Here is a 26,523-nt window from a genome sequence, read left to right as displayed (position 1 = left end):
AGCATTAGGGTTGGGGTTAGTGGGGTAGGGTTAGCAGGGTAGAGTTGGGATTGGAATTAATGGGGTAGGGTTAGGGACAGGGTTAGGGTTGGGGTTAGTGGGGTAGGGTTAGGGTTGGGGTTATCAGGGTAGGGTTAGGGGGGTTGGGTTAGAGTTGGAGTTAGCAGGGTAGGGTTAGAGTTGGGGTTAGCGGGGTAGGGTTGAGGTTAGCAGGTTAGGGTTGGGGTTAGCAGGGTAGGATTAGGGTTGGGGATAAGGTTAGGGTTTGGGTTAGAAGGGTAGGGTTAAGGGTGGGGCTAGTGGAGTAGAGTTAGGCATGGGGATAGGGTTAGGGTTGGGGTTAGCAGGTAAGGGTTAGGGTTGGGATTAGTGGGGCAGGGTTAAAGTTAGGGATAGGGTTAGGTTTGGGATTAGTGGGGTAGGGTTGGGGTTAGCAGGGTATGGGTTAGTGGGGTAGGGTTAGGGTTAGGGTTGGGTGGGCGGTTTGAAGGTGGGGTTGGGGTTAGTGGGGTAGGGTTAAAGTTAGGGATAGGGTTAGGTTTGGGATTAGTGGCGTAGGGTTGGGGTTAGCAGGGTAGTTAATGGGGTATGGTTGAGGTTGGGGAGAGGGTTAGGGTTGGGGTTAGCAGGGTAGAGTTAGGGGGGTAGGGTCAGAGTTGGGGTTAGAGGGGTAGGGTTGAGGTTAGCAGGGTAGGGTTAGGGTTGAGGTTAGTGGGGTAGCAATAGGGTTGGGGTTAGTGGAGTAGGGTTAGCAGGGTAGAGTTAGGATTGGAATTAATGGGGTAGGGTTAGGGACAGGGTTAGGGTTGGGGTTAGTGGGGTAGGGTTAGGGTTGGGGTTATCAGGGTAGGGTTAGGGGGGTAGGGTTAGAGTTGGAGTTAGCGGGGTAGGGTTAGAGTTGGGGTTAGCGGGGTAGGGTTGAGGTTAGCAGGGTAGGGTTAGGGTTGGGGATAAGATTAGGGTTTGGGTTAGAAGGGTAGGGTTAAGGGTGGGGCTAGTGGAGTAGAGTTAGGCATGGGGATAGGGTTAGGGTTGGGGTTAGCAGGTAAGGGTTGGGATTAGTGGGGCAGGGTTGGGGTTAGCAGGGTATGGGTTAGTGGGGTAGGGTTAGGGTTGGGTGGGCAGTTTGAAGGTGGGGTTGGGGTTAGTGGGGTAGGGTTAGCAGGGTAGAGTTAGGATTGTAATTAATGGGGTAGGGTTAGGGATAGGGTTGGGGTTAGTGGGGTAGGGTTAGCATTGGGGTTAGCAGGGTAGGGTTAGGGGGGTAGGGTTAGAGTTGGGGTTAGCAGGGTAGGGTTGAGGTTAGCAGGGTAGGGTTTTGGTTGAGGTTAGTGAGGTAGCGTTAGGGTTGAAGTTAGTGGGGTAGGGTTAGGGATAGGGTTAGGGTTGGGGTTAGTGAGGTAGGGTTAGGGTTGGGGATAGAGTTAGGGTTGGTGTTAGGGTTAAGTGGGTAGGGTTAGCTCTGAAGAAAATTCCTGCGCTAAATGCAACTATCCAAATGGTCGATTTTTGCTAAAGGGGAATAGGCTATTTGCTGTACAAATGAATTTTTCCCTTAGCTTAGTGACTGTGGTGAAAATTCACTTTGCAAAGAATACCCAATCATGTACATGGAAAAGCACTTTTTTTGTATTTGATTGGATGATGGAAGTACAAGCTCCCTTGCAAAGTGAACAGCCTATTTGCCTTCAGTAAATTAACTGCAAACTGTCAGTCAAGCTTATAAAGTGCTATATCACTTGTCTGGGGGGGGGGGGTAAGTCATCAACAACTTTTTTATGTCTAGCCAGGACCCCTGGGATCTCGATGTCAAAGTGAAATTCCAAACAGTGGAAAGAAGTTTAATGATATATTCTGCCTTTTGTAAAGAAATGAGCCCATATTGCATAAAAAAATGAAAATGTGGATGTATTAATTTTTTGAATTGAAGCCTGCAAAGCATTTCAACTGTGATCAGTAGATGGTGGGTGAAAGGGATATTTCTTTAACAAACACTGGCAGGTTTAGGCCGCGTTGGATCCAAGGGACTATTCTCTGGAAGGATGAAAAATACACATGCATGTCAATGCACAGGTGCCTGCAGACTATTCCTCCGGCCCAGTCTGTATGGCGGTACAGACCTTCGGTTATTAGGCTGAAGGAAGTGTGGTGACATCACTGTACTTGTGTTCCTTTGATAATTACTGTGGGGGCAGTTGGGACTTGTTGTCTTCCATTCACAGATGCATGTAAATGGAGCTGTGAATAGATGATATGAAAGAGTGGGACCGGCCATGCACAGTCAAGCTGAATAAAAAAGAACATGGCTCGGGGGAGAAGAAATCCACAGTTCAGGTAAGTTGGTTGACGGCTTGAAGGTGGGGTGGGCGGTTTGAAGGTGGAGCGGGTGGCTTGAAGGAGGAGCGGGTGGCTTGAAGGTGGAGTGGGTGGTTTGACGGTAGAGTGTGTGGCTTGAAGGTGGAGTGTGTGACTTGAAGATGGAGCCGGTGGCTTGAAGGTGGGGAGAGTGCTTTGAAGGTGGAGTGGGTGGCTTGAAGGTGGAGTGTGTGACTTGAAGATGGAGCCGGTGGCTTGAAGGTGGGGAGAGTGCTTTGAAGGTGGAGTGGGTGGCTTGAAGGTGGAGTGGGTGACTTGAAGATGAAGCGAGTGGCTTCAAGATGGAGTGGGTGGCTTCAACATGGAGTGGGTGGCTTGAAGGTGAAGTGAATGGCTTCAAGATGGAGTGGGTGACTTGAAGGTGGAGTGGGTGGCTTGAAGGTGAAGTGGGTGACTTGAAGATGAAGCGAGTAGCTTCAAGATGGAGTTGGTGGCTTCAATATGAAGTGGGTGGCTTGAAGGTGAAGTGGGTGGCTTGAAGATGAAGCGAGTGGCTTGAAGATGGAATGGGTGGCTTGAAGATGGAATGGGTGGCTTGAAGATGGAGTGGGTGGCTTGAAGGTGGAGTGTGTGGATTAAAGGAGGAGTGGGTGGCTTGAAGGTGGGGTGGGTGGCTTAATGGTTGGGTGGGTGCTTTGAAGGTGGAGAGGGTGGCTTGAAAGTGGAGTGGGTGGATATGAAATAGCACCATGTTTTATGTTACACCCAAGGTCTCATTTACACAGATAGCCAAGGGGAGGTAAAAACAGGTGGTTAAGCAGCGGTTCTACCACCTCTTGGCTGCAGAGTTGCAAGTAAACATGGACAACGACCATGTTAGTACACATTGCAGTGATTGTGATGCAGCAAAAAATATACCATGTGTTGTATTTGGAACACCATACGTGACCCATTCAAGTGCTGGACTGGGCAGGAACTGCTCAGTAACAGTGTGAAATGCATGCAATGCAGTGTTGCGGCTTTTCAAAGGTTAACCCAGGTGGTGAGGAGGTGACCTATCTCCTCCAAGCCATCTGTCAAATGCCTTTGAAGAAATCCAAAGGGATGGTAAACACAGGGCCTGCACTACCGCTAGGCGAACTAGGCAGCTGCCTAGGGAGTAGCCATGGCCGCTGGTTTCCCTTGTAGAAACCCAAAAGCAGCCAGAGTAGGGGAGAACCAGACAGATTGAGGTAGAGAGTTCCAGAGGATGGGAGAGGCTTTGGCGAAGTCCTGGAGACGAGCATGGGAGGAGGAGGCAAGGGAGCTAGAGAGCAGGAGGTCATGAGAGGAGTGGAGAGTCCTGTTTGGGTGATATTTGGAGACAAGATTGACGATGTAGCTCGGGGCAGAGTTGTGAATGGCTTTGTATGTTGTTAGTATTTTAAATTTAATTTGCTGGCTTATCAGAAGCCTGTGAAGGGATTGGCAGAAAGGGGTGGCAGACATTGAGTGGTTGGTAAGGTAGATGATTCTGGCAGCAGCATTCATGATTTATTTATTATTTATCATTTATTATTTGTTTTATTTAAATGTGTTTTTTTTAACACTGTGCCTTTAATTTTTTTAATCAACTTTATTGCTATCACCAGGGATGGACAACATCCCTGGTGATAGCTTGGGCCGTGACAGGTCCTCTTTATGGAGATATCTGGGGTCATGCCTCTCCTCTGCCCTTCAAAGCATCTGATCAAACCAAGATTGGTTTGATCAGATGCTTTCACAACAAACCGAATCTGGGAGTGACAAAACCTGGTTTCTGATCTCGCAGAGCAGGAGGAACAATGTCTGTTCCTCCTTCAGTGTTCAGTGCACCAGATGCCACTAGTAGGAGCGACAGAGACAGATGTGCCATTTACAAATAGTATAATAAAAATATTTTTTTTAAAAAATGGATCCCAACAAAATAAAAATCTGTCAAAAAATAAAAAAGATATAAAATTCATTTGGTTACAATGTTGCATGATGGAGTAATTGTCAGTCAAAGTATCACAGCACTGAAAAATGGCCTGGTAATGAATAGCGTATTACAGACTGGTACACAGATCATGAAAGTTAGGTATACCTTGTTAGTCACTATGAGGGGTGTAGATAGATGTAGGGAATCTATAGGACCTATAGATATCTACATAATATTCAATTCTATTATTATTATTATACAGGATTTATGGCGCCAACAGTTTGCTCAGCGCTTTACAATATAACTGGAGACAATACAGCAACAATACAGTTCAATAAAAGAGGGTTGGGAGGGCCCTGCTCCTTGGAGCTTACAATCTAAGAGGGAGGGGCTAGTGGTACAAAAGGTAGAAACTGTGGGGGATGGACTGGTTGGAAGAGTAGAAGATTTCATTATTAGCTGAGGGCAGGATAGGCTTCCCTGGAGAGATAGGTTTTCAGAGATCACCTAGAAGTGATCAAAGTAGGCGATAGTCTGATAAATTGGGGTAGAGAGTTCCAGAGGATGGGGGAAGCTCTGGAGAAGTCCTGGAGACAAGCATGGGAGGAGGAGATAAGGGCGCTAGAGAGTAGGAGGTCTTGTGAGGAGCGGAGAGGACGGTTTGGGTGGTATTTGGAGACAAGATCGGTGATGTAATTTGGGGCAGAGTTATAAATGGCTTTATATGTTATTGTTAATGTTTTGAATTTTATCCGTTGGGCAATGGGAAGCCAGTGGAGGGATTGGCAGAGAGGGGTGGAGGACACTGAGTGAGGCCAGTGGAGGGATTGGCAGAGAAGGGTGGAGGACACTGAGTGGAGGCCAGTGGAGGGATTGGCAGAGAGGGGTGGAGGACACTGAGTGGAGGCCAGTGGAGGGATTGGCAGAGAGGGATGGAGGACACTGAGTGGAGGCCAGTGGAGGGATTGGCAGAGAGGGGTGGAGGACACTAAGTGGAGGCCAGTGGAGGGATTGGCAGAGAGGGGTGGAGGACACTGAGTGGAGGCCAGTGGAGGGATTGGCAGAGAGGGATGGAGGACACTGAGTGGAGGCCAGTGGAGGGATTGGCAGAGAGGGGTGGAGGACACTGAGTGGAGGTCAGTGGAGGGATTAACAGAGAGGGGTGGAGGACACTGAGTGGAGGCCAGTGGAGGGATTGGCAGAGAGGGATGGAGGACACTGAGTGGAGGCCAGTGGAGGGATTGGCAGAGAGGGATGGAGGACACTGAGTGGAGGCCAGTGGAGGGATGGCAGAGAGGGATGGAGGACACTGAGTGGAGGCCAGTGGAGGGATTGGCAGAGAGGGATGGAGGACACTGAGTGGAGGCCAGTGGAGGGATTGGCAGAGAGGGGTGGCAGATACAGAACGGTTAGTAAGGTGGATGAGTCTGACAGCAGCATTCATGATAGACTGAAGAGGGGATAGCCTGCGATGAGCTCGGCCAATGAGGAGGGAGTTACAATAGTCAAGGCGAGATATAACCAGGGAGTGAATAAGTTGCTTAGTGGTTTCCAGGGTTAGGAACGGGCGTATCTTGGAGATGTTGCGGAGGTGAAGTCTATATGATTTGGACAGTGATTGGATTTGGAATTCTAATGATGTATTGCATAAATATGGTTGAATGAAAAAAAAAAACTATACACAGTGTCTAATTTACAGCAGATCATGGGGTGTCAGAAGGGAAATAGAGGGGGGTAATATACTCACAGATATATACTGGACTCATTGCCGCCTATGTCTGGAGACTGCAGCTTCTGCACCAGAATTATGATGATGCCAACAAACAGCACAAAGTTGATCTGTAGAAAAAAAAATCAATAATAAATGTAATACAGGAAACGGCCTACTGGGGGCAGCATTTTGTGTCCTAAGACCAAAATATTTTAAACAATGCCCTCAGCTCAGCCAGTTGTTACTTGGAAAGCAAGAGTTAAGATATAAACATGAGGTATATAAAAAAATCCAGCGAGCAACCAAACACACAAACAAATATTATAAAAACAAACAATCACTCCAAATGAAGTCGCTTACACCCTGCACATACTCATCAATGTGTCTCAACAAACAAATAAGTGCGGCGCCTTCTAATGACCAAAAAAGTAATAATTAATATATAGACATAGCAAAGAAATCTTGTGCACAATAATGAGTATATAAATTCCCATATATCTTGCTGCGACTTTAATCTTTCAATATTCTATCTTCATACGACATAAAACAGTGTTCCTCCACCAACACCCAAGTTGTGCTCTTTTTCACCTCACATTATACAATCAGTGGCGTCCCGAGGCAGGTGCAGGGGGTGCGCGCCGCACCGGGTGACATCTATCACACCGGGTGACACCGGACCCACTCCACGAAAAGGTAAGTTGTAAAGCAAGCCGACGATCCCCGCAGGATGGATCGGATCTGCGGATTGGGGAGCATAATGGATCGGAGTCTGATCCATTATGCTCCGCAATCCGCAGATCCGATCTATTCTGCGGGGATCGTCGGCTTGCTTTACAACTTACCTTTTCTTGGAGCGGGTCCGATGTCACTCTGTATAGGTTGCATGCCGACGATCCCCACAGGATGGATCGGATCTGCGGATTGGAGAGCATTATTTTTGTCCCATTTAGAGGTCACCAAAACATTGTATACTGGGGCATCCCTAGGGTTGGTGTCACCCGGTGCGATAACACTTGGTGACACCCCTCCGACGATCCGCGCAGAATGGACCGGATCTGCGGATTGAGCATAATGGATCGGACTCCGATCCATTATGCTCCCCAATTCGCAGATCCGATCCATCCTGCGGGGATCGTCGGCATGCAACCTATACGGGGTGACACCGGACCCGCTCCACGAAAAGGTAAGTTGTAAAGAAAGCCGACGATCCCCGCAGGATGGATCGGATCTGAGAATTGGGGAGCATAATGGATCGGAGTCCGATCCATTATGCTCAATCCGCAGATCCAATCCATTCTGATTGGGATCCTCGGAGGGGGTGTCACCAAGTGTTACCGCATCGGGTGATACCAACCCTAGGGACGCACCTTTATACGTTTTGGTTACACCACGCTTGTGTCCTCTAAAAGGGACAAAAATAAGATGTAGGTTCCCCTGTCGGCACTCCTTCCCACAACGGGCTTTAAATCTTGTCCACCTTCTCCTCCTCTCCCCAGCGATACGTAAAAAACAGAATAGGCAGAAATAGTGCTCTATGGTTTAAACACTTTAATAAAATAGGTAAAAATGCCACTCACATGCTTTCGGTGCTAAATCGCACCAGATATATACCACATAACAGCAATATTACCCTTCCTCTGTTATCCTATACTCTGACTCTGCGTTGCGTCGTGACGTCAGCTGGCCCCTCCCCATGAAATGCTCCTGGTACCTTTTATAGGATTTTTTGGTGTGCTTTGAGTGTGGGCAAGGACACAGGGGCCCCATGATCCCTTATTGCTCGGGGGCCCCATGAGTTGTCAGTCCGCCCCTGGGTACTCCTTTTTTGGGGACATCTGTATGTGTGTTAGCGTGAATACGGCGGGTATATTTCACTCATGAGGGTGGTGGGTGCATTAGAGTGTAAGCTTCTCCAAGACAGAAATTGATATGAATGTTTCAGTGTTCTCTGTAAAGCTACAAGGAATAGATATAATAAATACATCTAAAAATATAAAATATAATATATAAAATAAATATAATAAATAAAAATGTGCAGCAATCCCCCCTCCCCCCTCAATATAGACTGTTTCCCCTTTACATTTTTTGAACTGCAATTTGTATTCTTTTTTCACTGATAGGGGTCTATTTATAAAATATTTGTTTCCAATTGTCAGAAGTATTCATTCAAGCTGGCCAAAGTTTCTCTAAGTATTTTTTTCTAATAGATTAATTCCTTTTATCCTCAGCTCCATTTACTGGCCAAAATGCCATATGTTTTCTCATTGAGGTACTGCAGAAACATATACTGCTTTTTGGCCACTAGATGGAGATGAGGATATAGGAATGAATCTACTAGAAAAAATACTGGGCTAGCTTGCAAAGAAGCTTCCGTCATTCAGCCAGCCAATGTTTGATAAATAGACCCCAACTATATAAATCACCTCAAATGACAGAAAACTACACCTAAAACTGATAACAGAACACTCAGTGGGGGCTTCTCATGCCATTTATGTGACACTAGAATGTCCAGTAGCCCTCCAAAGAGCCAAAAGTGACTTCCGAATTTGTCCTGACTACTATCAGTGCAATTTGATGTCAAAATTGAATTTAGCACATTTTGAAAAATATTTTCCATATCCAGAATAATCTGAATTTCAGTAGATCCTCTCATCGCTTTTCAGGAGGTGTGTGGCACAGGGCATGTTTTTGATTTTGACTTGGTGTCATTATACTGTACTAACCATGCTCTCAGTTAATAGTCAGCGGTGACGTGACACCATAACAGAGGCTAGTTGGTAATAATTGATGAAAGAACATCACGCACAGGTGCTTTCACCCAACACAGGAAAGGAAAGGAAAGAAAAAGGAAAGGAAAAAAATCGAAAGAAGAATGGAAGGAGGAATGGAACTAAAATAAAAGGAAAGAAGGAAGGAGGGGGAGGAGGGAAGGAAAGGAATTAAATTGAAGGTAGAAAATGGAACAAAAATAAAAGGAAAATAAGGGAGGGAATGAGGAAAGGAAAGGAAAGACATCGAAGGAAGAATGGAAGGAGGAATGAAACTAAAATAAAAGGAAAGAAGGTAGGAGGGTGAGGAGGGAAGGAAAGGAATTAAATTGAAGGTAGAAAATGGAACAACAATAAAAGGAAAATAAGGAAGGGGAGGAAAGAAGAGAGGGAATGAAGAAAGGAAAGGAAAGAAAAGGATGTAAGGATGGGAAAGAAGGGAAGGAATAAGGAAAGGAAAGGAAAAGAAAGGAAAGGAAAGCAAAGGAAAGGAAAGGAAGAATGGATGGAGGAATGGAACTAAAATAAAAGGAAAGAAGGAAGGAGGGAGAGGAGGGAAGGAAAGGAATTTAATTGAAGGTAGAAAATGGAACAACAATAAAAGTAAAATAAGGAAGGGGAGGAAAGAAGAGAGGGAATGAAGAAAGGAAAGGAAAGAAAAGGAAAGAAAAGGATGTAAGGATGGGAAAGAAGGGAAGGAATAAGGAAAGGAAAGGAAAGACATCGAAGGAAGATAATGGAACTAAAATAAAAGAAAAGAAGGAAGGAGGGGGAGGAGGGAAGGAAAGGAATTTAATTGAAGGTAGAAAATGGAACAACAATAAAAGTAAAATAAGGAAGGGGAGGAAAGAAGGGAGGGAATGAAGAAAGGAAAGGAAAGGAAAGAAAAGGAAAGAAAAGGATGTAAGGATGGGAAAGAAGGGAAGGAATAAGGAATAAGGAAAGGAAAGGAAAGGAAAGGAAGGGAAAGGAAAGGAAAGACAACGAAGGAAGAATGGAAGGAGGGATGAAACTAAAATAAAAGGAAAGAAGGAAGGAGGGGGAGGAGGGAAGGAAAGGAATTAAATTGAAGGTAGAAAATGGAACAACAATAAAAGTAAAATAAGGAAGGGGAGGAAAGAAGGGAGGGAATGAAGAAAGGAAAGGAAAGGAAAGAAAAGGAAAGAAAAGGATGTAAGGATGGGAAAGAAGGGAAGGAATAAGGAAAGGAAAGGAAAGACATCGAAGGAAGATAATGGAACTAAAAGACAATGGAACAACAATAAAAGTCAAATAAGGAAGGGGAGGGAATGAAGAAAGGAAAGGAAAAGAAAGAAAAGGATGTAAGGATGGGAAAGAAGGGAAGGAATAAGGAAAGGAAAGGAAAGGAAAGGAAGGGAAAGGAAAGGAAAGACAACGAAGGAAGAATGGAAGGAGGGATGAAACTAAAATAAAAGGAAAGAAGGAAGGAGGGGGAGGAGGGAAGGAAAGGAATTAAATTGAAGGTAGAAAATGGAACAATAAAAGTAAAATAAGGAAGGGGAGGAAAGAAGAGAGGGAATGAAGAAAGGAAAGGAAAGGAAAGAAAAGGATGTAAGGATGGGAAGGAATAAGGAAAGGAAAGGAAAGACATCGAAGGAAGATAATGGAACTAAAAGAAAAGAAAAGAAGGAAGGAGGGGGAGGAGGGAAGGAAAGGAATTAAATTTAAGGAAGAAAATGGAAAGGAAAGGATGAATGTGTTTGCTGATGTATGGTATAAATAGAGTGTTACTCAGCCAATGTACCTGCAAAATCTATAAATATTACTATACAAAATATAAAATAAATAAATATAATTTAAATTAAATATACATAATTAAGATCTTACCATAATGGAGCCAATGACTGGACCCTTTATGACCCACCAGAGGGCGACATTCGTGTTCATTTCCCAACAGCTAAGAGAGTAGTTAAAAAATAAATGAAATATTCCGCCATTTACAGTCAAATACATCAATATGTGCCATGCATAGATATTAATCATACAACTATTTCTATTGTATACACACCCCTGGTCATCAAAGTGAAGTCGCAGCACAGCCCATATAGTGACACATATAAGTGGAGTTCCTAGAGAAAATATATAAATAAACAGGGAGTTATATCGGCCCTTAGAAATAAGTCTCACATGGAAATAAAACTCAGGTCTCCTAAGATTTACCCTGACGTCAAAGAAATCATTTTTATTATTGAAATGTTTTTATTTTTTTTTTTATTGTCAAGGTAGCATTTTCTAAAGCACAAAACCCTAAAGAATAACTCCACATTTGTTGAGAAAAAGAAACCTCCCCTCTGGGTGATCTATGTACATTGCAGGGATTGTAACAAACTTTGTTGCAGATTTCTACAATTGTATATGCTATACATTTTTTTTATTTGCAAATTTTTCCCACAAAAGCGGAGTTGCCCTTTAAAATAAAAAAAAACGCTTAAAGGCATACTGCCACACTTCCAAAAATGTTTTTTCCAGAAATAAGGTAAACACCCTCTTATACCTGAAGGTAGAACTAAAGGCAAAACTTTTTTCATTTTCTATAGAGCAAGGGAGGGTTACAACCCCTGTTTTTTTGCCATCTGTTTCCCATTGGGGGGATTTTCCTTCACTTCCTGTCCTGTAGATACAACAGGAAGTAAGAGCAAATCCTGCCAAAATGAGGCAATCCCCGATTGTAGCCAGAATTAGTGTAGGAGATCCTTTAAGTAAGCTCCTCTTCCTCCATTCACAAAATGCCAAGCGTTGTGGGAATATTGTAAGTTGAGTTCTATGAATGGTGGTGGAGGCAGAAGGAGGAAGGTGAATGGCAGCACCTTCTGTTAACCATCACAGCACTGAAAGACAGCCACCCAGGGCAAAATCCAGTGGCTTTGAAGGAGCAACTGCAGCAAGATTTGTTTCCAGAAGCAAAGAAGCAACCACCGGCATAGGGGGTTATATGGCAAGAACAAAAGAGTGGAAGGTAGGAAAGAAAGGAAAAGAAACAGAAAGAAGGAAGGAAGGAGAGGAAAGGAAAGGAAAGGAGGGAGTGAGGAAGAAAGGAATGAAAAGAAAAGGAGAGGAGAGATGATGGAAAGGAAGGGAAAAAAGGAGGAGGAGGAAGGAGGGGAAAGGAAAGGAAAATGGAAGGAAGGAAGGAAGGAAGGAAGGAAAGGAAAGGAAGGCGAGGAAAGGAAAGGAGGGAGGAAGAAAGAAATGAAAAGGAGAGGAGAGATAAAGGAAAGGAAGATAAGGAAGGAAGAGGAGGAAGGAGGGGAGAGGAAAGGAAAGGAAAGAAAAGGAAGGAAAGGAAAATGAAAGGAAAGGAAAATGGAAGGAAGGAAGGAAGGAAGGAAGAAAGGAAGGCGAGGAAAGAAAAGGAGGGAGGAAGAAAGGAATGAGAGGAGAAGAGAGGGATGAAGAGAGGTAGGAAGGAGGAAATGAAAGGAAAAGAGGAAAAAGGAAGGAAGGAAGGAAGGGAGGGAGGAAGAAAGGAATGGAGAGGAGGGGAAAGGAGAGGAGGGGAGAGGAGAGGAGGGGAGAAGAGTTGGTAATAATTGATGAAAGAACATCACACACAGGTGTTTTTACCCAACACAGGAAAGGAAAGGAAAGGAAATAAAAGGAAAGGAAATGAAACGAAAGGATGAAGGAAGAAATTAAGAAAGGAAAGGATGAAGGAAGAAGAGAAAAGGGAAAGGAGGGGAGAGGAGAGGGATGAAGAAAGGAAGGAAGGAGGAAAGGAAAGGATTGAAGAAGACAGGAAAGAAGGAAGGTAGAAAGGAAAGGATGAAAGGAAGAAAAGGAGAGGAATTACTCTGAACCAGGGGTGAACTGACCATTTGGAAACTCGGTCACTGCCCGAGGGCCCGGGGTCTGTAGGGGGCCCCATGAGATGCCTCTGGTACCTTTTTCATAGGCTCTTTTGAGTTTGGGCAAGGACACAGGGGCCCCATGATCCCCTATTGCCTGGGGGCCCCATGAGTTGTCAGTCCGCCCCTGCTCTGAACCCCTCCAAGCATTTTGTACGGATGGATGTTGTTCCATTCTATGTTGGCATTTCACAGACTTGGTGTCATTATACTGTACTAACGACATTCTCGGTAAATATTCAGCGGTGAAGTGACACCATAAAGGAGGCTAGTCGGTAATAATTGATGAAAGCACATCACGCACAGATGCTTTCACCCAACACCTGAAAGTCAAAGCAGCATTAAAAAATAATTGTAAGTCACCCGATGACAAGAGCCCCCAGTGGATGAAGAAACACGGCTTCTAGAAAATCAGGAACGGCAGCATTTTCTTTGAAATACAAAGCCGGAGCGGCAGTCAGATCGGCAGCAGAAATCGAGCATGGCAGGAGCCCGGCGTTTGATATGAGGCTTGTAATTAAAATGCAAATTTATGTCATACAGCGCTGCACTCTCTACAATCTCTCCACTAGATGAATTATTTAAAGGGTTCTTAACGTGAAATCCTTCAACGCGTGCCGAGGAGCAGCGAGCTGCGTTCTTCAAACTTGGGGCGATGATGATAATTAGGAAGTGGAGAATTTTAAGTGACTACCAATGTTCACGCTGAACTCTGGGCACACAGATAAATACACACATACACTGAAACTGTGCTCTGTACCAATGGATTGCGGATGTTTGTCAGCCAATCTTGTGATCCACACAAGACAGCACAGGAAGGTTGGTGACCTCACTTCTTACTGCCATTAGCCAGTTACAATACGGTCACCAACCTGCCCCAGGTCTGTGATTGGATAATGAAGGAGAAGCAGCAGACTAATGAGGTCATCATTCTAATGTCTCTTCCTCTAAACAGGACTGGCTGACAGCATCTTGCAAAGCAGTAAATCCCTGGGTTCTTATTTACATGGGTGTCAGCCTCTACCACCCCTCCGAAAAGTGATATGTGGCAGATGGTGTAGCAGAAGCTTCCAGGTGTACTTCCACCTCCTGAATGTCTGTTTTTTGTGGGATTTTTTTTCAGCCAAATGGAGGAATTTGTATTTAATTACCCCAATACAACCGCAGGCCAATTATCCCAGAAGTCTCGGGTAAGATAAGTAAAATTTTAGACACACCCTGCAACTAGAATAAAATTTGCGGGGAGATTAACTCTCCCCGCCCCGCCCTCTCGAGAATTACATTTTTCTAAAGGGATGCAGACCCTGCAACCTCTCTCATCAAAACTCAGAGAGTGCACCAGGTGATTATAATGAAACAGACTGTTAGGGACCTGCCGGCGGTAGCCTCTGGAGTTCCGCAGACCGGAATTCCCCAAGGCGCGGAGTCTAAGCCCCGACCTGCTTGTTCACCAGGGCCCCTGATGGTGGGGATGGACTTGGAGCAGGCCGGAACCGGGTCGCGGCCCCTGGGTGCTCCCAGCTGTGGTAGAAGCACTTGCCGGAGGTGTACAGCAGATGAGAGCCTGATGTGAGGAGGTAGAAAGAGCAGAGTCGGGCAGGCCGGGTCGGTAGCGGTGGAGGCAGCACGGTACAAAACAGTAGACAGAAGGATAAACTGGTCACAAGCCGGGTTTGGTAACAGAAGATCAAAACGTGTGGGATAAGACAGGAGAATGGTCAGGCAAGCCAAGGTTCAAAGCAGGAGACAATCAGCACATCAAAGGTCAGGCAGGGTCAGCAACAAAGCAATCTAATCTTCAGGAACACAGGATACAGGTAAGACCACACGGCGAGCGCCGCTGCCGTCGCGGTTGCCCAGGTCCCAATGCTCGCACGCTACTGCGGCCGGGCACACTGCGCATGCGCAAACCCGTGCGCGATCGCGGCTAGATCTGGGGTCTTTGACACAGACCCTCCCAATCAGAATTGGTCTGCACAGGACACGGTGAAACAAACAGCTATTTTTTCAAGAGGAACAAAAGGTAGGAATCTGCTTCATGGTTTGTTAAAATCCCTGCAATGTATATAGATCAGCCCTAGACAGGGGCGGACTGACCATTTGGAAACTCGGGCACTGCCCAAGGGCCCGGGGTCAGTAGGGAGCCCCATGAGATGCCCCTGGTACCTTTTTCATAGGCTTTTTTGAGTTTGGGCAAGGACACAGGGGCCCCATGATCCCCTATTGCCTGGGGGCCCCATGAGTTGTCAGTCCGCCCCTGGCCCTAGGAGATTGGTTTTTCTCAACAAAAGTGGAGTTACATTATAACGTGAGCCGGTGTTTGCCAAAGCATGTACAGTGAGAGACTATTGTCAAGCTAGGAAAGGAAGGGGCTGATTTACTAAAGACAATTAGACTGTGCACTTTGCAAAGTGCAATTTCACTCTGCAAGTGCAGTTGCTCCAGAGCTTAGTAAATGAGGTAAAGCTTCACTTTGCCAAGAATACCCAATCACATGCAAGGAAAATAAAAAAAAAAACAAAACAATTTTTGCTTGCACATGATTGGATGATAGAAGTCAGCAGAGCTTCTGCTCATTTACTAAGCTCTGGAGCAACGGCACTTGCAGAGTCTAATTGCCTTTAGTAAATCAACCCCGAAGTGTTCTATTCACAGGATCACCAGGTGAAGTAAAGGGAAAAAAGCCAGAAAAAAGAGAACTAATGCAGCCAGCACATCTAAGGACTTGTATGCTGCAATACATTACATTTTTGTTTTTGGGTTTGGATACACTTTAACCACTTCCAGTCCGGACACTTTCACCCCCTTCCTGCCCAGGCCAATTTTCTGCTTTCAGTGCTGTCGCTCTTTGAATGACAATTGCGCGGTCATGCAATTTTTTAGCATTTTTTTAAGTTAGATAAAACTTTGGTTAAATATTTTGGTGGTATTTATTCACCACTAGGATTTTTATTCTTTTTTTTTGCTATATAAATGAAAAAGTCCAAAAATTTTGAAAAAAAGTGTTTTTCTTATAAAATTTTGCAAATAAATAATCTTTCGTCATAAATCTTGGCCAAAATGTATTCAGTTATCTGTTTAGTAAAAAAAAATAACCCAAATTAGTTTATACCCAAAGATTATAATTTTTCAAAAATGTTTTTTTCACATTTTTATTTTTATATTATTATTTATGGGTTTTTTTTTAACATACTGTCACCCTAGCAGTACACTGTCACCATAGTAACACTGTACTACTTGTGGGGGGTGATGAAGATTTTTTTTTTTTACACTGATTGCTTTTACACCCATAAAGGCTGTAAAAGCAATCATTTCTCCTTCCCTCTGGCTGCATTCTTGCAGCCATTGAGAAATACCGTGAGAGCTGTGACTGGTCACAGCTTGTCACATGGTACAAGGCTGTTGTGACTAGCCCTGTACCATGTGATCTCTGTGATCATTCACAGATTTCACACGTAGTAAGCAATGATGTCAGGAGTCACATCTTGCTTACACCTATTCATGTGATCACTGATTGGCCAATCAGTGATCACATGATTGGGACCTCGCACAGAGCGATCGGTGTTCCACTGTGTTCGGAGGACACAGTGGGCATCGGATCACAGTGCCGCGCGCTCCCAGGGAGCGCGCACAATCCAAATTGGTGGGCACTGTCTATGAATGGCAACCCGCCCCTGGACTGCCACCGTCTGGCCGTTTAAATACAGCAGCCAGACAGGAAGTGGTTAATATGCCTATGCTGCTCATGTCAACATTTTGTATACATGCCAGAGCTATTTAAAGAAGAATTCCAGGTATGGATATTTTTCCATAGTTACAATGTTCCTGCTTGGTCCAGGGTAACTAGGTATACACAATACAATGTGGGAATCCTATACTGGAAATCACTGTAGTAGTCACTACTATTAAACTACTCCAGTGATCTTGTAAGTAAATCTCAGTACATGTTGGAAGGAGAAGGCTGGCACATGCTCATACTAATGTGCATGCTCATAACTCTGAGCAAAAGCTCAATACAAAACAGGCATTGCCACACTCGCGCAAGTCTATTAGCATGTGTAGAAAACATATGCACACGTGCACCACATACGTATGAGCACTGGTGCCAAACGTCTTATTTAAGCTGCACTCTGGCATTGATGGCTTGCTGAGTGGTCTTCAGCTAGTTCTTGCTTTACCTGAACCTTGACATGCTATACCTGCTTGCCTGTGCACGACTTGGCCTGCTCCGATCTGTCCTTGGATTTCTGTCTGCCTACTGTGACCTCGGCTTGTATCCTGACTCCATTTCTGCCTGATGTTCCTGTACCTCGCTGCTTGGCTGTTGATGACCTTTTGGGTTGTGTCCTGGCTGTGCTCCCGTCTGCCAAGCAAGTGTCACCGTGTTCCAGTTCCTAGTTCCGGCCTGGTGATCTACGGTCATCTGCTTCCTGCAAACCTCAGCTGGTGCTATTTGCTACACTGGCCCTCGTGCCACTCTGTGTCCCCACACTCCCTGTCATCACTACCAGGGGTGTTGAACAAGAGGTGCAAGAGAAGCTACCTCTCCGGCTTGATCTCCACCAGGTACGTGACAGACCTCCAATAGTTTCCGGACTCTGAGCTGAGCTGCTACCCTGCTACATTATGTACACAGGAGGTTGGCCACTAGAAATGGGTGCCATTCAGAGAATGAGTTACCTTTCTCAAAGCACTGGAGAGGTAGACAGCGCAACATCACCACCCCATCTCTCCAATCGGAGAACGCTTTGTACTCAATGTAAAAAATGTAAAGCTATCTCTCCAAGTGGCCAAACTCCTGTGTTTAGCAAACAGGGCAACCTCTTGGCATGAGCTACACTATATTGAAAGTATTAAGCCAGCCCTCAAAATCATCGGATTCAGGTGCTCCAATCGCCTCCATGGCCACAGGTGTATACAATCAAGCACCTAGGCATGCAGACTGCTTCTACAAACATTGGTGAAAGAATGGGTCGCTCTCAGAAGTCAGTGAATTCAAGCGTGGTCCCGTGATAGGTGGCCACCTGTGCAATAAATCCATCCCTGAGATTTCCTGGCTAATAAATATTCCACGCTCAACTGTTAGTGGGATTATAACAAAGTGGAAGCAACTGGGAGCAATAGCAACTCAGCCACCAAGTGGTAGGCCACCTAAAATGATAGAGCGGTGTCAGCGCATGCTAAAGCGCCCAGTGCGCAGAAGCCGCCAACTGTCTGCAGAGTCAATAGCTAAAGACCTCCAAACTTGGTGTGGACTTCAGATTAGCACAACAACATTGTGTAGAGAGCTTCATGGAATGGGTTTCCATGGCTGAGCAGCTGCATCCAAGCCTTACATCACCAAGTGCAATGCAAAGCATCGGATACAGTGGTGTAAAGCACTCGTGAGCAGTGGAGACATGTTCTCTGGAGTGACCAATCACGCTTCTCTGTCTGGAAATCCGATGGACATGTCTGGGTTTTGCGGTTGCCAAGAGAACGGTACTTGCCTGACTGCATTGTGCCAAGTGTAAAGTTTGGTGGAGGGGAGGTTATGGTGTGGGGTTGTTTTTCAGGGGTTGGGCTTGGCCCCTTACTTCTAGTGAAGGGAATTCTTAAGCATACCAACACATTTTCGACAATTTCATGCTCCCAGCTTTCTGGGAAGAGTTTGGGGATGGCCCCTTCCTGTTCCAACATGACTGCGCACCAGTGCACAAAGCAAGGTCCATAAAGACATGGATAAGTGAGTTTGGGGTGGAGGAACTTGACTGACCTGCACAGAGTCCTGACCTCAACCCCATAGAACACCTCTGGGATGAATTAGAGTGGAGACTGTGAGCCAGGCCTCCTCCCCCGACATCAGTGCCTGACCTGACAAATGTGCTTCTGGAAGAATGGTCAAACCTTCCCATAGACACCCTCCTAAACCTTGTGGACGGCCTTCCCAGAAGAGTTGAAGCTGTTATAGCTGCAAAGGGCGGGGCCAACTCAATATTGAACTCTACAGACTAAGACTGGGGGGGCATTAAAGTTCATGTGCGTGTAAAGGCCGGCCAACCAATACTTTTGGCAATATAGTGTAGTAGAGATCACTGCCTACTACACTGATTTCCAGCTTCCACAGGGATCCCACAGGTATGGCCCGTACATACATACATTGATCGAAGCAAAAAAATATCCATACCTGGAAATCTTCTTTATAGACATATTATTGTAGGGAAAGACTTACCCCATCCTATGATTGTGTACCAGTAGAAATATCGTCTTTCAGGGAAGAACGTCTCCACCAGCAGAGTGAAGAGGTAGAGTCCTTCAATGAAGAGCCAGAAATAGTTGGACATGACGCAATAATGGAAGAACACCATGACGGCTTTACATTCCACCTGGTGTTAGAAGAAGACGTTAGTAAGTATTCTCATTATTATTATAGGTATTTCCATATCATACATTCACATCACCCCCTGTCCTCAAGGAGATTGCAATCCACAGTCCTTATCACAAAGGCATACATAAACATATTTAGCTTAGCTTTGACAATAAAATCTGGAAGCTGATTGGTTTCTATACAGAGCTCCACCAGATTCTGCACTCTCCAGTTTTGGTAAATCTCCCCCAATGTGTCTTTATAGTAACTTTCTGCTTCCCCTTTACAGTAGGACAGACAAAGGGAAGGGCAGCTTTGGGAGCCAATAAGGTTCTACTGGGTGAGATCAGAGTGAGAAGAATGAAGATCTCAGTGATATACTTCTACTCTTTTATTGTCTATTCAACAGGCTAGGTCAGTGACCAAACTGTGCTGCATAACTGTAGTGAAAGGAGTATATGGTCAATGAAATGGCCTTGCTGTCTGGCTGTGAATCTTATAGGCCAGTGGTGGTCAACTTATCAGCTAAATGAGGCCTCAAATGTGGCCCCTGACATGACTAGGGTAACCCATATGTCTCCAAGTCCCTCTGCATTTTAGATAGATACCCTTCCCAACTTATACTAATTAAGGAGTGACCAAAGACCCAATCTGGAGAAAATTGGCCAGCTTGGCCGTTAATTAACAAATAAACCAAAATAACATTCCTTAAAATAGAAAGCATATACATAAACCGAATGCCATAACATACAGGTTGCCAGTCTTGGGAGGCACTTGAGAACCAACATCAGGTTGTGTATCTGTGTTACTACTTCACGATCCTCGGCCGCAAAACACCGGCTCGAGGTTAAACCCACTTCTCTGCAGATACCAACCTGTTACCACTTCCCAGATAATACCCCATTAACTGGGATCCAACAGAGGACGCCATGCCTTAGATGGGTACCTGCTAAGAACTGTTCCGAAAAAGTTTATTGCCTCCAAAGACCCCAACTGCCAAAGGCCCTAGAGCCCAAACAAAAATAAGCAACAGCAGGGTGGGAGGGTGGGAAGATTCCTTCACGTCCACATCTCCCAAGGATCCTGCTGCTCTTTGGGTCTCCTTCTCATGTACCCCCAGCAGTTCCACTTACTCTCCGTAAACTCTCCAATCCGGTAAGTGACTGCCTTTCTGACCAACTATAACTTAACCGTGTCCTGCCTTGTATCCCCTGTCCCCCTTTACCCAAGGGCTGTACATAATTTTCAATAAATGTAATACTTGATAGGACTGTGAGAGACTGCAGAACTAATAGAGGAAATGAGAGTCAGAGAGTGTGGACAGGATACACTGCTGGCTGGGAGGGATATGCCGCAGAAGACAATACAAAGCTGGGAACATGATACATGAGGCTAATAGAGATCAATGCTATTACTCTAATCAGAAATCTTACTGCAGACTGCCGAGATCTGAGGGCAGCACATCATATGTCAAGTGGCCGAATGCTGCCCTGTTTGGAACCAGGGTCATAGGCTGTCTGAAGACAGGTCCCTGGGCTCCTGCCTTCTGCACTGAATGGGTTGCTGCATTCTACATCAATTTATTTATTTGAAAGAGCTTGAATGAAACTCCACATTATCCATTGCTCCTGGTTAAGGTCGCAGGAAAAGTAGATGAGCAGGCCAAATATGACTTTTCTTTGCCCAACCATAGGATCCTTCTAGGGAGTTTCTGGGAAGAAGAGCTGCAGACTCCCCCCCTAAAAATAAAATTCAGCAACTATTAACACTGCAGCTAATGACTTAAATATAAGGACACTTACCTGTCCAGGGATCCAGTGATGTCTTTACCAAAGCCGATTTTTCATTCAGCTTTAGGTGCAGGCATTGGCATGTTAGGTAAGGTCCTACTGCGCATGTGCAAGTCATACTGTGCTTTTTGAATGGTCCTGCAGTCTTCTGGGACCTGTGATGTATCCTTCCTGCTCTGACCAGAAATGGGAGCTGGTACCTGTCAAAACCAGGTACCCCCTTCCCCCTCCCCCCCAAAAAAGTGCCAAATGTGGCAGTGGAGGGGGGAGTATGTAAACAAGCAGAACTTCTCCAGGGCCATTCACAAAGAGCAGCATGACTCGCGCATGTGTTGGTGGAAACCGGCTGTGAAGCGGCAAGGCTTCACTGTCGGTTACCTTACTTAAGATGCAGGTGCCTACACTTGCTGCCGATTGACATTTTGGAAATAAAGTGCCTTCAGATTACTCTGAGTCAACCATCAAGTCTTTCCTGGATCAGTCTGCTTCCAGATGGAGCTTCTTGGAATAGACTACTTCTGTATAAGATGTTCATTTAACAGGGTACAAGGAGAATTCAGTTCACTATATTTGGCTTTGGAAGAACAAGCTCATTCTAAAGTCTTCTAAAGTCTTTTGAAGGCCAATCACTTACTGGTGGCAGTGTCTAGGAGGAGATTATGGCAGTGATCCCCAAGAAGGGAATTGTAGACCAAAAGAAAGATATTAGAAGTGTAGTGGAAAGCATTCAATAATAATAAATTTTCTCCTGTGGCAAGACCTACTACCAGTAACTATGTAAATCTCATTTTATAGAAAAAGGTCCACAAAGGCTCAAGTCCTGCCTGTGGTGTATGAGAGTGCTAGGCTCTCCTCTGGACAATTTGCAAGATCTGATGTTGCCTACGAAGTGATGAAAGAACATCACTAAGATGAACAGGTACATACATTTCAGCCTGCTAAAGAGGCATCTGAGACAGTCCAGGGTGACTTGATGGGAAGAGAGGAGCATGAATTAGAGATGAGGGTCTGGTCTACAAGTATCAGTCTGGCATCTAGGAACCATATACACTTTATGGCCAAAAGACTGTGAACATCTGACCACCACACCTAAATTTTATGTCCAAAATACACTCACCGGCCACACCTTGCTAATGCCAAGAAAATATCCCCCACACCATTACACCACCACCAGCTTGAACCGTTGATACAAGGGAGGATGGATCCATGCGTTCATGCTGTTTACGGCAAATTCTGAACCTACCATTTAAATGTCACAGCTGAAATTGAGACTCATTAGGCCAGGCAATGTTTTTCCAAACTTCTATTGTCCAATTTTGGTGAGCTTGTGCGAATTGTAGCCTCCAATTCCTATTCTTAGCTGACAGGAGTGGCACCCGGTATGGTTCTCTGCTGCTGTAGTCCATCCGCTTCAAGGTTCGACATGCTGTGCATTCAGAGATGGTATTCTGCAAACCTTGGTTGTAACGAGTGGTTTTTGTGTTACTGTTGCCTTTCTATCATCTCGAACTAGTCTGCCCATTCTCCTCTGACATCAACAAGGCATTTTTGTCCACACAACTGCTGCTCACTGGATACTCTTTGTTTTTCTGACCATTCTCTGTAAACCCTAGAGATGGTTGTGCATGAAAATCCCAGTAGATTAGCAGTTTTTGAAATACCCAGACCAGCATGTGTGGCACCAACAACCATGCCACATTCAAAGTCACGTAAATCCCCTTTCTTACCCATTCTGATGCTCGGTTTGAACTCCAGCAAGTCGTCTTTACAACGTCTAGATGCCTAAATGCATTGAGTTGGTGCCATGTGATTGGCTAAATAGCAATTTGTGTGACCAAGCAAATGAACAGGTGCACCGAATTAAGTGTCCGGTGAGTGTATGTGGACACCATAAAAAATTGAGTTCAGATGTTTCCAGTGAAGGGCACTGTTAATGCTATAACATATGAAGACATTATAGACAATTGCACTCTTCCAACCTTGTGGGAACAGATTGGCGAAGACTCTCTTCTGTTGCAGAATGACTGCGCCCCTGTTTATGAAGAGAGCTCCAGAAAGACATGGTTTTACCAATTTGGTGTGAAGGAACTCATGTGTCCTGCACAGAGCCCTGACCTCAACCCTACTGAACATCTTTGGGATAAATTGGAAGCCCGGTCTTTTTTGTCCAACATTAGCACCTGACCTCAACAAAACTTTTGTTGCTGAATGGGCACACATTCCCACAATCACACTCTGGAAAGCCTTCCCAGAAGAATGGAGGCTGGTATAGCCACAAAGGGGGTACAACTTCATATTATTAGTCATGGTTTTGTAATGGGATGTCCAATACGCTTATATAGATATAATGGTCAGGTGTCCACAACATCTGGAGAAACAGTAGAACATCTGTGAGATTGTTATTGTTGTTTGTGTTTCTATTGAGGACACGTGCTTTATATATACTTTACATTCGTTGTTAATTTGACCTAAACCATAACTCAGACCAGGGGATTCACCAAGGTAACTGAATGTCCAAGTACTCAAGTCTTGGGCCAACCCAAGTGGGAGTTATGTAGTTTTATCATATCTGCACATGTATCATTCTGTTCCTATCGCTACTTACAGTGGAAACGTGGCAGTGGTTGCTGTCTTGTTCAGCGTAGAGGACTTCGTCTTTGATGAAGACCGATATGGCTCGGAGGATGAATGACACAAAAAGATTCATGTGGATGAAGTTGCGCGTACAGTGAAGCTTCCTGGAACACACACATAAAGTTTATTAAGTAATGCATTAAAAAAAAAAAATAGCCGGAGCTGTGACCTGACCGGAGAGCCCTCAGAATAGGTAAGTATAGACATCTTTCCTTTTACAGGGCACATAGAATAGTCTAAGAATGGGGTTGGTGGCAGGTTTGGGATTAGTTAGGTGTTGAGTGGAATTCCACTTTAAGGCACCCACAGACTTCTACTGGCAGCCAGTTGAAAATGTGTAACACAAGCAACCATCATGTGGTGGTTTCTATGGATGTGATTATTGGGTTCTATCACGTTTTACTTCTGATATATCCCATATGGAAGGAAAATATATTTGAAATATATTTTTTAAATATTCTTCCTAAATATATTGCCATGTATTTGAAATGCTACAATTTTGGCCATATTCAATACATTTCAAAATATATTTCAATAAATATATGTATATATATATACTGCATGTTGAAATGTGTTTTTATTACAAAATATATGAAAAATATTTTTAAAAATACATTTCAAATATATTGTATGTCTTTAAAAATCAAAATCTACATTTTTGGAATGCGTTTACAAATATATGTAAAAATATATGTTAAAATTACTTTTTTATATGTGAAAAAAATATATGTTTAAAAATATATTTTTTTTAAATATATTCTTCAGATTTTTTTTAACATATAAAAAGTAATTTTAACATATATTTTTACATATATATGTAAATGCATTCCAAAAATGTAGATTTGGATTTTTAAAGACATACAGTATATTTCAATATACTATATATTGAATATGGCCAAAATTGTAGCATTTATAAAATATGGCAATATATTTGGGAAAAATATTTTTTAAATATACTTCAAATATATTTTTCTTCCATATGGGATGGAAGAGAGAGCAAATAAGTGGAGCTTGCAGACGCTTATCTAAAAGGGAATAATGTGCAACAAATGCATTGGTGAATGCATACTAAAATACTATAGTTTTTAACAATGTATTTGCTTTTCTCATATATTTTTTTTCGTCTAAATCATTTTCTGGACTTTCGCCATTTTGATTTCAGAGTCTGCTTTTTTTTCTTCTTTTTTTAAGTAAACATAGAAAGGTTTTTCCGCCATGATATTTTCTCTATGGTCAATAAACCGTGACACCACAATTCAGCCATCCAACCTCTTGACTCAGATGTGAACCAACACTGGGCAGCTGTTGAAAGGCACCCGGGACACGTACCTGAAGCGGCACAGGATAACCATGGCGGTGGTGAGTGCCACAAGGGAAGTGCTGTATCCAACTGTGTACAGGGCTTTCACCGACAGGAAGTAGGTGTCCTGGGAAAGAGAGGGAAGGGTTTTATCTTTACACATAGCGGATGGAAATTTGGCCCAAAGCAACACAGTATCGTGAAGATAGATATTTTCTGATCCTGAAGGTCTTCCTGCACTATGAAGAGAAATGGCATATCGGAATTCACCTAACCTGGCTCTATAAATTATTCTCAATATGTAAGGGGGCTGGCGATTGGCTGTATATTGGTGCCAAGAGCACAAGTCCCTGCCCCGCTTCTTCCTACCAGAACAACAACCTTCCTGCTTGAGATATCAACCCTCCGCCATCTTGTGCCCATCTCCATGACAGAGGCCCTCTCCTGACATTCTTGGCCATTAACCTTTGTATCCCAAGGAAGGAATGTCCACACAGAAAGACAGTTTTGATGCTCTTTACTAAAGTTACTTTTAGATGACATTTACACTCACCAGCCACTTTATTAGGTACACCTGTTCAATTGCTTGGTGACCCAAATTGCTAATCAGCCAATCATATGGCACCAACTCAATGCATTTAGGCATCTAGACATAGTGAAGACGACTTTCTGAAGTTTAAACTGAGCATCAGAATGGGGAAGAAAGGGGATTTAACCATTTCCAGTCCGGACACTTTTACCCCCTTCTTGTCCAGGCCAATTTTTAGCTTTCAGCGCTATCACACTTTGAATGACAATTGCGCGGTCATGCAACACTGTACCCATATGAATTTTTTAGCTTTTTTTTGAGACAGATAAAGCTTTATTTTGGTGGTATTTATTCACCACTGGGATTTTTATTTTAAATGTGTAAATGAAAAAATCTAAAAATTTTGAAAAAAAGGGTTTTTCCTATACAATTTTGCAAATAAATAATATTTCATCATAAATTGTGGCCAAAATTTATTTTGTTATCTTTTTAGTAATAAAAAAATATAACCCAAATTAGTTTATAACCAAAAATTATAATTTTAAAGTTTTTTTTTAATTTTTTTTGTTTTTTATATTATTATTTATGTTTTTTTGTTTTATTTTTTACATATTGTCACCCTAGCAGTACAGTGTCACCATGGTGACACTGTACTACTTGTGGGGGGTGATGAAGATTTTTTATTTTTTTTTACACTGATTGTTTTTACACCCATAAAGACTGTAAAAGCAATCATTTCTCCTTCTCTCTGGCTGCATTCTTGCAGCCATTGAGAACTACTGTGTGAGCTGTGATTGGTCACAGCTTGTCACACGGTACAAGGCTGTTGTGAATAGCTTTGTACCATGTGACCTCTGTGATCATTCACAGATTTCACACGTAGTAAGCAATGATGTCAGAAGTGACATCTTGCTTACTACTTTGCATGTGATCACTGATTGGCCAATCAGTGATCATATGATCGGGACCTCGCACAGAGGTCCCGTCCAACAATCGGTGTTCCACCGATCCACTGTGATACTGTGTCGAGAGCGCACAAGCAGGGAGCACGCACAAGGAGGGTGCAGAGAGGCCGTGTATAAACGGCCAACCGACCCTGCACTGCCACTGTCCGGCCATTTATATACAACGGCAGGACGGGAAGTGGTTAAGTAACTGTGAACATGACATCATTGTTGATACCAGATGGGCTGGTCTGAGTATTTAAAAAAAACTATTGGTCTACTGGGATTTTCACACGCAACCATCTCTAGGGTTTACAGAGAATGGTCCGATAAAGAGAAAACGCCACGAAGAATGAAGGCAATTCTGAAGGCAAAAGGTG

The 26,523-nt window shown here is 44.0% G+C and overlaps 1 protein-coding gene across 2 annotated transcripts in view; it reads right to left on the bottom strand.

Annotated features, from left to right (window-relative positions):
* Positions 1-26,523, bottom strand: part of SCTR (secretin receptor) — a 79,338-nt gene that overhangs the window by 14,646 nt on the left and 38,169 nt on the right. For both annotated transcript variants that reach the window (XM_089662418.1, XM_089662419.1), the window contains exons 5-10: positions 24,700-24,797; positions 23,342-23,474; positions 18,812-18,965; positions 10,764-10,824; positions 10,583-10,652; positions 6,003-6,094 (exon numbers count right to left, since the gene is read on the bottom strand). In XM_089662418.1, coding sequence (XP_089518544.1) covers positions 6,003-6,094; positions 10,583-10,652; positions 10,764-10,824; positions 18,812-18,965; positions 23,342-23,474; positions 24,700-24,797 — 608 coding nt within the window. The remainder of the gene's footprint in view (positions 1-6,002; positions 6,095-10,582; positions 10,653-10,763; positions 10,825-18,811; positions 18,966-23,341; positions 23,475-24,699; positions 24,798-26,523) is intronic.

The sequence above is a fragment of the Staurois parvus genome, unplaced genomic scaffold (genome assembly GCF_062004578.1).
Source record: "Staurois parvus isolate SC_StPar_1 unplaced genomic scaffold, SC_StPar_1.0 ptg001469l, whole genome shotgun sequence".
Classification (NCBI taxonomy): Eukaryota; Metazoa; Chordata; class Amphibia; order Anura; family Ranidae; genus Staurois; species Staurois parvus.
The sequence above is the reverse complement of the archived record's forward strand: the minus strand, read 5'-3'. Positions and strand labels throughout refer to the sequence as shown.